General features: G+C 41.0%; 1 protein-coding gene across 4 annotated transcripts in view; it reads left to right on the top strand.

The window, feature by feature from the left end:
- CARMIL1 (capping protein regulator and myosin 1 linker 1) overlaps positions 1-12,020 on the top strand; it is a 177,785-nt gene that overhangs the window by 148,766 nt on the left and 16,999 nt on the right. For all 4 annotated transcript variants that reach the window (XM_021385948.1, XM_021385950.1, XM_021385947.1 and 1 more), the window contains 3 exons: positions 8,851-8,917; positions 9,242-9,438; positions 11,763-11,869. In XM_021385948.1, coding sequence (XP_021241623.1) covers positions 8,851-8,917; positions 9,242-9,438; positions 11,763-11,869 — 371 coding nt within the window. The remainder of the gene's footprint in view (positions 1-8,850; positions 8,918-9,241; positions 9,439-11,762; positions 11,870-12,020) is intronic.

Below are 12,020 nucleotides of genomic sequence, written 5' to 3'. Positions count from 1 at the left end.
CAAGACACAAAGGAAGCTGGTGTGATCATTCTTCAGAATCGGGGAATACCTTGTTTTTGTGCAAGTTGCATGCTTATATGGTTGGCTAACCATTAGTATTATGATTACATTAATTGCAAATATTTTTCACCGTTCTTTTCCCAGGCTCATTTACGTATAGTTTTGCAGTGTTCTGACATCCCTTAGAGGTCCCTGTCTGTGGTTATTCAATGCCTATTACATGTGCAGACCACAGTCCAGTCTCCTTCAGGCTCATGAGGGGGTTATGTGTTCTCATCTAAAACAACTTAAAAAATTACGGGCTTTCAGTGCCATTTCTTAGTCTCGTTGAGTGTAAGGAGGTGATGGATAATTGCTATATAGTATATTTTTCTTAAACTAACTGAGATTTGTGAGTCAGAAACCAGAGCTGTTTCTCACAATTTAGGGTGCATTATTGCTGCAATATCAGCTCAATGAAGAATATGATGAGCTGCTTCTAGTAACAGCACTACGTGTGTGGTTATAAATAAAAGTAAAATTGGAGACTGTTTTCTGCTTAGGTTAAAATGAGAATCATGAAGTGCAGCTGCTGGAGATGCTATTTGCATTGTGGCACTTTTCTGTTTGCTTGTCTTCCCATAATACTGGTGCTATGTTTTGTCTCAGCAGACCCAGATTTGTATTGGGGCTGGAAAGGAGGTTGTGTAGTTTTGTCTTTTGTGGCAGTAGCTATCTTGCTGATTCTGAATTCCCATCATTTTTTTTCACATGTGACGAAAAAGTTGCAGTTACAGGAGAGTTCCAAGCACTCACTGAAACCTGAGATTTTAACTCTACTGCTGTGGTTTTAAGAGGGACATTCCTTCTGAGAGGTTGATCTGTGGCAGACAAAGGTCTCTCCCACGTTAGCAGTGCAGCCCATAGATGGAAACACCCTTGCCTGCTCCATCTCACCATTCACCGCTGCTAGCAAAGATTTGGATGTGGAGGCCACAAGCTGAGCCGTGTAGGCAACCCCAGCTGCCTCCTGAAAGCTGTACACACTGGTGGCACACATCCAGCCCAACAGGCCTAGAAAGATGTGGGGACTGTCCCTCACTGGGTTCACTTTCCCTGTACTGCCAGCAGCAGGGATCACGTAGCACTCACTCGCCTACTTTGGGGAAAGGCTGTGAGGGCAAAGTCACATCCCACACAGGTGGGTTAGGAGACACCTGGGTAATCACTAACACAGCTGTGGGATCCATCTAGGTTCAGCACACATAGATCCAGAACTCATCTTTCCATAGCCTCTATTTTAAATAACCTGCTCGGTATTTGCCATAGCAGGTTACAAGAGATCCTTTGGAAGATCTAGGTGAAATCTAGACCCTTGGCAGAGGGGCAGTTGCAAACAGCTTGAGAATAAGCTCTGATGGTGCTGCTCCTACAGCGCCTGCAGTCTTAATGCTTCTTGATTCAGTTAATATCTGGCAAGTTGACTTTCTAGAGGAGGAGTTGAGAAGTGCTTTATATAGGTTCTGCTTTTTGATTCTTCCAGTGTCTCAAATTATTAACTTGGTCCAGGTTACTTGACTGCCTGTCTGTGCTGTATGCAGCAGGTTTGTTTACTCTGAAATCTAGATTTCACACAAAAATAGTATATGGACAATTCTGCCTTACTGAGAGTGCTTTGTGGTTCTCATTTAATCTGAAACAGGAAGCTTGTGATTTTCTGCTTGTCAAGATTGATACTTTGTACTGTGGGGATAAAGGACCTGCCTCACAGGAGGAGAATAGAGAGTCAGTGCTAAGGAAGGCAGTTACAGAGTACCTTTAGACTTTGTTATATTTTGTCATCAAAAAGGAGATTGATTTCAACAATCTAGTTGCTTCAGAAGTTAAAAAAGAAAATCAAGTGTACCTAGTGCCAAAAGTATAGAAGAGAGCTTCTGAGTCATCAAATCTAATCCCTGCTGTCGTACACAATTGTGTCACATAATCCTATTCATAAATTTATCATACTTTAAAAACATCTCTCTTTCAGACTAGAGGAAAATTTAGAGGTAAATAGATTCTTTCTTCTGCTGTTACTTGGGTCAGTTAAAGCTTCATTGCAAAATGGAGAGTATCTCTCTGCAGTAAGGCCTTACTTCGTGGGAGTAAAGATTAAGTTACTGTGAATTTTTGAGGCCAGAAGTGATGCCAGGATTCGAATTCAGATTGAATCTGAAACCAAAAGCATACAGACTGATGAAACAACAAACAGACTTTGAACATATTTTAAAGAAAAATAAAAATAATGAGCAAAATAGGAAGACAAAGTGATTGAAACAACAGGGTAGTTTCATTCAGAGCTGATCCAAACATCTTGTGCGTTTTAGCTGTGGGTCATTTCCAATACCGTAGTATTTATTTATTCCAGGGTAAGTTTGTGCCTACGTGCTCTGAGCACTTGCAGAATCTTCTCTCTTGTTGCAAGCCAGCTTTTAATTCCTCACCCATGGGCGAGCAGTTCTGTTTTGCAAGGCAGATGTCTTCCTTTTCTTTCCTGATGTTTCTTCTCTCCTAGGCTTGTGAGCTGCCCCAGGGCTGTCTGAGCAACCAGCATCATTACAATGATGTATCCCATTTATGTGCTAGCTCTGTGTAGACCAGCCTTTGAGTTTAGTCATCCTCTCTTTGGTAATTGTGACTGATCTCATCTATAAGTTTCTTTTAGAGAAGAAACTCTAGTTTCAGAGCTAAATGTCTGTCTACTCAAATATTTTTGCTTTCCATGCAGAGTCTTTAGAATATTCACTAGTTCCAACCTATCAAGATATCTCCCTATTAAGATATTCCTCTTTTTGATTCTTTAAACAAATATCTCCCCATCTTAATAGGGGGCTATCTTGATACAGTCATTTCTGACAAGACTTGACGTTCAGAGGTTGGTTCTGACAGGGAAATAAAAATGAGAGAGGACAGCATATGAAAACGGGAATCATGAGGAGATTTGCCTGAATCACCGTTAGCTGAGAACTCCTGTGTAGATTTTCTGATGGTAAGAGAAAATAAAAATAAAACTCTGAGGATGGTGGGGAGAAAGTCCTTTCACTGGAGCAGTGTGCAAGAATGTTGCTCATGCTATTCAAAGATTGCCATCCAATCTTTAAAACTTTTAGCTTCAGTTAAGCTCAGAAGCATGAATTGTGGCAAGTAGATGGTTATTGCTGAAAATATCAAAGCATTGAATAATTGACCTTATAATTAACCTTAGTGCCCCCAAAACAAATAAATGATGAACGTCATGTTATGAGCAGTCTGTTCTCAGTGCTGATAATTAAACGCCAGTGCAATATCCATTTAAAAATGCAAATTGTCCTTGCAGAGTACTTTAAACTATACCATGTATATTGTCTTTTACCACAACCACTGTACAAATATCTGCAGTCTTATTCAGCTTGAACACAAAGTCACACTTCTAACAATTATTTTGTCTTACTCTAAATTGAGGTGCGTGACTGGATGAGTAATCTGCTGCCCAAGAGACGCCGTATGGGATTGCTTCATTTCACGATGGCTGTGCTTTTTATTCTTTATAAATTTTGAAGCAGAGAGGAAAGGTCATGCCTTATTAATGGCGTAGCATCGTTTTGCTGTGCCAAAAGTGCTTGAAAGGTCTTCACCTCTAAACCTTCTTACAGAAAGGAGAAATACGGTTTCTTTGGATCTCTTTATTAGGAGGACTGTTAAAACCTTAAGAGAACAGATTTACATCCCTTTCCATTCTTTCAAGAGGGGCTTTACTTTGTTTTCTATGCTCTCCTGCTTTCCACAGCAAGCTACAGTCCTGTAATTCAGAAGCCTCCTTCAGACTAGGAAATAGCAGAATTACACTTCTCTCTCACCACTGGTGCCAGCAAATTGAAAAAAAACACAGTACAGTAAGACGGCAGGTTGGCACCATTGGTGAGTGCCATACACTGGAAACAAACATCTGAATTTGTCCCAATATAGATGAATTAAGAAAGACCATGTCCTTCTCTGATTACCCACTGGAAACACAAAATGTGTAGCACCTTGAAATGCAAAAGATTTTTACCTCATTCTTGCATGTCACCTTTCCTGCTGAGACTTTTAAGTGTTTTGGCTTTAGTTTTTCTTTATTTTGGTAACTTCTGGTTTTGCCTCCTTTCCTGAGAACTGCTATTGCTTTGTCTTCCCCATTCATATTCTTTTTTTCTTTCTTTTTTGCTGCATGGAGACTCTCTGCTGTACAAGTGTAAGTATTTTTTTAGCTCTGCTGTTTCTGGCCTACCTGTTTGCATTTTTGTGCTCCATTTGCCTCTGTATTGCTGTATTAGTCTCCTGGGAGACTCTAGTGTCATCCATCTGCACTTACAGAGAGAAATAGACAGCAGTTCAGAGATGAGATCTGATTTTACAGGAAGGTTCAGCTAGCACAGTGTCTGAGTTTAAAGCATTCCTTGGCTTTGAGACTAAACCAAAGCAGAGTGCTGATGAGATTTAAGCACCATTGTTACTGCTCAGAAACAAAGTCTATCGCTTGGGTTTTACATTCAGGCATCACACAGCTTGATGGAACAATGGCTTACAAATGAGCTTGAGTGAGAGTTTTCTTGACATAGCAAGTTCCAGGTGGAAGACATGTCATGGGTTATCTCTGAGTTTGGCCAGTTGTGTTTTCCTTGTCTGACTGAATCACTTTGAGCTTTTGAATGCTCTTTTCACCCACTGTCACCCTTAATGCATTCTGAGAGCTGAAATTCCATGTGTAGATTTGCAGGAAGGAGGGATGCAGGGAGACAGGTTGGGGAGCTGGTTATCAAGAGGGAGAAGGAAGTTGTTCATTAATTTGTTTTAAATCTTTTGAAAAGAAAATGAATGGAGCATCCCTGTGTCTAAAAGGATTGAATATAAATGATTCTGGAGGACGAAGGGAGAAAAATGGAAATGAGTGCATTCCTGAGCAGCGAGAGTAATTTCCATTATCTGTGTAGTCAAAGAACATAGAGTGCCTAAGACCATGTTGCTAAAGGCATGTTGTTTTCTAGCATTGGAAACAAAGGTTCAAGAATTTAAAATGTGATTTTAGTTGTTGGTTTTTAATTCCAAAGATACTGGTGTTCGTGTTTGGTAATATATCACTCAGCTATTTTTCTGAGGAAGGAAGTCAGAAGAGGAAACCTAAGAAGAGAACCTGGGAGCTGAAATGTAGCTTGGACACATTAGACGGCCTAGCTCTAACCTGGCCTTTATTTGAGATTATGGTGGAGACTTGCTGGCCCCTGTGTACAGCTGAGGGGTACTTCCATGGAGCCATCTCCAGAGAGTACTGTGGCATGAGTGCATGCAGACTTCCACAAGATCTTCCAAGAAACAGAGAATATGCATCTTTTTAGCTGTTCTGTCAGGCAGCCTACGGCCTGCTTACAGAAAAGCTGGTGAAACAAGGAAAAATGAGATGGTCTGCTCTTACAGAAAATCACTGGAAGGTGTGGATGAAGTTGGGGGTAGGAGGTTGATACCACAGCTGCCCCCCTGTAAAAGACACACGACTGAAATGTGAGTCAGGAAATATGAGCTGTGTTTGTGGGGCTGAAGGCACAGGGTGTGCATCTGCCAAACCTGAGGGGATTCCCTCAGTGATGAGAGGGCAGAGATCTTTCCCTGAGAGTTCAGCCAGCTCCTCTGGTAGTGATATGTGCTGTGCTGATGTAGCATGCTGCACAGCAACTGAGATATTAAGCTGAGATTAAGTCTAATATTTTGTAGAAAGAGCACAATGGCCTACTTAAATTAATGCTCTGACCCATTTTGCTCTGCATGCAATCTAGAAAGATCACTTGGCAAGGAGCCTTTCATCTGTGCACTTTCTAAACAGGCTGGAAAACAGAAGGTTTTCCAATAAAAGTGTATGTAGAGCTGTTATTCACGCTGTTAAAGCCAATGGGAGGCATCTCTATCCCTCTGCCTTTATCCCCAGCAACCAAGCTGCTGATGGATCTTGCCAAGCTGGTAGGAAGTTCCAGCACTGATCCAGAGACTGAGGTATGATCATCAGCTCAAGTTCTGCAGGGTCATCTGGGGGCATTTTCTTATCTGGGAAGGAAGATTAAATCATCCACAAAGATGATCAGAGGGCTGGAGCACCTCCTCTGTGAAGATAGGCTGAGGGAGCTAGACTTCTTCAACCTGGAGAAGAGAAGGCTGCTAGGAGACCTCATTGCAACCTTGCAATATTTAAAAGGGGATTACAAAAAGAAGGGGAATCAACTTTTTACTCGGGTAGATAGTGATAGGACAAGGGGGAATGGTTTTAAGCTCAAGGAGAGAAGGTTTAGATTGGATGTCAGGGGAAAGTTCTTTATAGAGAGAGAGGTGAGGTGCTGGAACAGGCTGCCCAAAGAGGTTGTGGGTGCTCTGTCCCTGGAGGTGTTCAAGACCAGGTTGGATGGGGCCCTGGGCAACCTGGTCTAGTACAAGATCTGGAGGTCATGGCACTGCCTGTGGCAGGGGAGTTGGAGCTTGATAATCCTTGGGATCTTTTCCAACCCAAGCCCTTCTATGATTCTACAATTCTGTGATTCTATGATCTTATTCCTGGCTGTGAGGAATATCTTGGAGTGTTCAAGTCACTGTGCACAAAACTTGCCCCATGCTTTTTCTGTTGCTGCCCTGGGGCAGTGCAGCGCTCTCAGTTTGTCTGTGTTCATCCGAGAGAGCTCTGGCCACTGGCTGTGCAGTTACTGAGCTATCAGAAGCTTCCCATTAGCCTTGTTCCCTGTCTTCTTTTTTGACCTTCTTGAGCTTATGAATTGCTGCATTATCCTGATGCAATTTCCAGTTGCACCACCAGAAAAAGTGGCAAGTGGGCCAAAATACATGCAAATACACGTTAACATGAGAAATAGGCTGCAGCTGGAAAAGCAGCTCATAGTGACTTTAATTGCTGCCCCCTGAATGCTGAGGTACTTCAGCTCATCACTACATGAGGTGCAGATGTCTTCGGCTATTCCAGGTTTGGATGAGAGCAGCTCATGATCTTCTCTTGGTCTAGAGAAGCAGCTGCTGAGGTGCATCCTTCAGAGGCCATCCAGCTGCCTAGCCCTTGGACAACGCACTGCAGTTTTGGCTGAAAAAGTTCTGCACCTCTCCAGGCACTTAGTACAGAATCATGGGGTAAACCTTGCTTTTGGTTCACTGGTAGCTCTCAGAGTAGTGCCTGACCCTTTGATGCAGTAGCACTTTGCCTTCTCATTAATACCATGTTAAGTCTGCTCAGTTGGCAACCTATTTCCTGTCTAATCATGAAATGGTTTTTATTTTTATGTTTGTCAAATACGGACTTGGAAACCTGCTCCAGCTGAAGGTGTCTTTTTTTTCCGAGTGATGTTTGTGGCAGTAAAAGCACAGCTCTGTTGCCCGAGCAGTGCTATCACTGCCCACTCTGTAGTCTGGTGGCCCTTTCTGACCTTAAGAAGACCAGTAATACCTTTCGTGTTTCTAAAAATTTGTCATAAACCTGAGCATGTGAGTAGTGACTTAATAATCCACCTAACTACTTCAGGTGGGAATATAAATTCAGTATATGTGAGTGTAGGCACTGAACTTTCCTTAAAGAAAAACTAATAAATACTTAAACAGTTCATGATGTCTGAAGTTTTAAAGCCAGCTATTCCTTTTCTGGCTCTCATAAAACTGATCAAACTAAACTTGATTATCAATTCTGTTTATGAGTTACGAGCCATAACAAAATCCAGCTTCCTGACTGGTACCCCAGATGTGGTGCCAATTCTGCAGGACTGGAAAATAAGTAGAAGTGAACAGATGTCTCTAAAGCCAGCACATATGACTGACTACCACAAAGAAGGCCCATCTTTTCAAGAGCCGTGTCATTTTAAACTAACTCCTTAAAAAACATGCAGCTTAGACTTTCTTTCAAAACTCTTACAATGTTGAGCTATGTTAAGAGGCTCAAAATTGATGACACACACTTTCCTGTAGCAAAAAAAAAGTCTTGCCTTGCAGACTTTTGGAAGAATTCAGGCAAGAAAATAAGAACAACTTTCTTCCAGAAATAACAAAAACAGGTCTGAAGTCTGGGCATTTGTGCTCTGAAGGCAACACATTCGTTTATTTCTGGTAATGTGAAGGTGAGAAGAGTAACAGCATGTACTTTTTAGTAAATACCTTGAATGTACACCAAGATAACTCTATACCTTAGTATATCTAAAGTCCAGGGAAGTCATGTGGTTAGTGGAGATATTGCTAACACTAGCATGGTATTTCTGGTATTTTGAAGAAGGGCTATGTGCTCCACACTGTATTTTCCTGGGGAAGCTTGGTGTGCTCTGTGATGGTATCTAGAGGCACAGGCACTTTAATCATTCTCAGTAGTATGGTGCTAACTGAGGAGGTATATTTGGTATATTTCATATAGAAAATAAAAGCCAAAACAAGTAAGAGAACCATCCCTGATGGTGTTGTCATGAACCATGCAATAGAGGACACAGTAATTACTTCATTTGTCTGTGCCTCATGATCCTGAATGCAAAGGTGAGGTATTAATAATTACCTTGTTTTTACAGTTGATGATCAATGAGTTAGTGCTTGAACAAGTCAAATAATCATCCTGTTTACAATCTGAGATTTTAATGTGAAGAATAACTGCCTCCCTGGTTCACTTTTGAAGTCAGCTCAATGTAATGCTAATTTAGAAAATGTTACGGATGTTTGAGAAGGGGAGGAAAAAAAGCGTTTCCTTCCTGATATTGAACCCAATCAGATCTTGAGAACAGATTTGCTGTGTGGAAAGGAAAAACTGTTCATTGTCATTTCTTATATCCACTGAAGTTCTTTGCTTTTATTTTATATTGATAGATGACTCCTAAATCGAAAAGGAAAAGTATTCACAGTAGAATGCTCCGGCCAGTGTCCAGAGCTTTTGGTAAGTGAGAATTTCATAACCCATTTTTGCTTCTTTGCTTGCTGAGATTCTTCTAGGTGGTTCTTTATTCAAACGCACAGAAGACCATCCCTCCCTCTGGATTGCATTTGAGGCCCATGTTGTTTGCTTTGTTCTGGGAATCTTCTAGTGTGTTTGGTAGTAAATGTCTGCACATAATGCTCTGTCTGCTCACAAACGTGTTGTGGCTGAATACATTCTGTGTACGCATTTGTAACTGTTATCCACAAAAGAGAGGAATGGCATTGTCTTTTTATTTTTTTAATAGCATGTTAAATCTAATTAGAAAGTTTTGATTTCTCTTAGAAATGGAATTTGATCTAGATAAAGCACTGGAAGAAGTACCTATCCATATAGAAGACCCACCATTTCCTTCTAGCAGGCCAGACAAACGAACTTCTGGATTCATTTCAGAGTTGCCATCAGAAGAAGGGAGAAAACTTGAACACTTCACAAAGTTAAGGCCCAAAAGGAATAAAAAACAGCAGCCCAGCCAAGCAGCAGTAAGTCTATATTGAAGTCTTGCTCATGATGTTGTCTGTTGATTGTTTTTTGCCATGAATCAGGTCTTGGAAAGAAATGAAGATGAATGTTGAAGTTTTAAAGGCTATGACCAACTTCTTGATTTTTCTTCTGATATTCACATATTTAAGTGTACAATCCCTATTACAAGCTTTTTGTCTTGTTTGAAGCAACCCAAAACCAGGATAGATTTTATCCTTTTCTTATTTGCTTTTGTTTTCAGTGGAAGCATTTTCTGATAGCACATGCACCTTTTGCTGGGAACACAGAAAATGCCATGAGACTTTTCAGCTATACTGCAAGGATTCGTTAAGTCTTAAACCTTTTTTTCTGGCTGCTTTAGGACTTGGTAACTTGGCATGAATTCCTATTTCTGTCAGCTCTCAGAGGTGCTACCCTGTGACACCCAGCTTCCCACAGCTCCCTAACTAAAGATGATGTTTGAGCCAGCAAATCTGCATAGTCACAGATCTGCTTTTCATGCTGGAGCCTGCCTTAGAAAAGCAAAACAGAGCACTATCTGTCTATAAAATACATTGGTGTGAACCCAAGTATACATGTGTGGGGTTCCCACAGTTGCATTTCCTTGGCATACCACATCAATGAAGATTTATTTCTCTGATGGTATATCCTCAGGGAATGTAAGGACAGATCTGAAGGAGTTACAGAGCTATCTCATGGCAACAGAGCAGAGCTGAGGTGATAAAATAACCCTTATCAAGGGGCTGCTGTTGTTTCTCTGAATTATGTTGCCTAGTAATGAATGTCTGCGGCCTCCTCTCTGCCTTGGGGAGTGTCAGAGGAGAGGATCCTTGAAAATCTCCTTAATGCTGGGAAAGACCTCATCAGGCAACTTTTTCGCACCACTTGGAAGTGGTGAAACCTTCAAGCAGGGGGGGATATCCAAGCCAACTTTCCACTCCCTTGTGCTTTACAGGGAAAGATGGAGGTAGCAGGAGGACAGACTGGGCTTGGCATTGTAGGGAAAACACATCTGTGTTTACTTCTTCCGATTCCAACTCTGCAGAACGCACATGTTTTCCCAATTGCTAAACTTGCATCTCATCTGAACTTACTCAGTGCTTCCTGTGCCATCAACATAGGGATGGGGAAAGGAGTAGGGTCATGGGAGGGCAAGTGCTCTGCTGGTAGGTTGGCAACCAGAACATAAAATGACTTGCTCAACAGAAAGAAAAAGCTTACTTCTTGTAACAAGGAAGTGCTACTTTCCATGACAATGCAATGTTCTCAGAATGCTCCTCTGCATTGAATTAGTTAGGAAAAAGGAGTTTAATTAGTTGCAGAAATTGAAAGGAACTTTTTAAACTTAGTATCATTTGTCTCTGCCTTTTTTATGGACCATTTAATTCCTCGCTAGTTCTGACCTTAATAGCAAGTCTAAACAAAAATTCAAAAGACTTAAGATGTTTGCTTCATGCTTCCAAAAAATGAAACAGCCAAGTTTTCAAGACTAAAATCACAAGCAGACACTGTCGTTGTTTGCAGAATTGATTTGCTGTTGTTTTTGCCACTTTGCTGCTACAGAAAGCAGTAGTTTGGAGAAGCGCTTGAGATGCAAAAGGCACAATCTCAGATCCACACTGATTGACATGGATCAGAGGTTTCAGTCAATTTTGTTTTTCACTTTACAAGTTGCGATTTTCGTAGCCAAAACTTTCAGACTTCATGTCCAGCCAGAACAAATGGTTGAGGGATTCTTCGTTTCCTGTTGCCATTCAGTTTTTTAATTTAGTGGATCTCAGATGATTGTAGGTGTACTTCTCTGGCTTTGCTGGAAAGATTATTTGTTCTTTGTGAGATATCCTACCCTGGAAGCCAAAAGGGTAAATGTAAACTTTTAACTTGGGGCGGGTGGGCAGAGGAAAGATTTCAAGTTCTGTTAGGGTTTATATTGAAATGAGCATTTAGAGAGAGGGAAAACAACAGGGTAACAGATAGTTGTTGAAAGCACTTTCTCTGCAGGTGACCACTGTAAATGCACAGATCAGGATTAATTTTTTCTTAGCTGCTTGTTTTGTTTCTATCTGAATGCGTGCTCTACTCTCAAAAGCCCAAGGCATTCAATTCCTGACCTCATGCAGTATCCAGCTGTGATATCCAGTTTGCCACTGTTGCTTTGCGTTTGATGTAGTGCATCAACTGGCCTCAGTAACATGGACATTTTGGTGGTGCTTCCTTTGCACTGAGGTTTGGTTGGTGCACACAACTTTAATAATGTCTTAATTATCATTTAAACAAAAACATGTAGGTTATTTTATGTTATAGAGAGATTTTCATCTGTCAGGTGTCTGCTGGAGTGCCTCCAGATGGGGAACAGAATGGCCTTATGGGAAGAGTAGATGAAGGTGTGGATGAATTTTTCACAAAGAAAGTCACAAAAATGGATTCAAAGTAAGTTCACTTCGTGTGGTTTGTTGTTGAATTTAATTAATTTCTTTTTTTAAAATCCATACTGGTAGCTTGGAAATTATCAAGTCTACTCAAAGTTGTATTTGAATTCTGTTCCCAATATCCAGGCAAAGTCAGAAAATACCTCAGTTGT

This window comes from Numida meleagris, chromosome 2 (assembly GCF_002078875.1).
Source record: "Numida meleagris isolate 19003 breed g44 Domestic line chromosome 2, NumMel1.0, whole genome shotgun sequence".
NCBI lineage: Eukaryota > Metazoa > Chordata > Aves > Galliformes > Numididae > Numida > Numida meleagris.
Note: the sequence above shows the minus strand (reverse complement) of the source record. Positions and strands in the feature narration are given on the sequence as shown.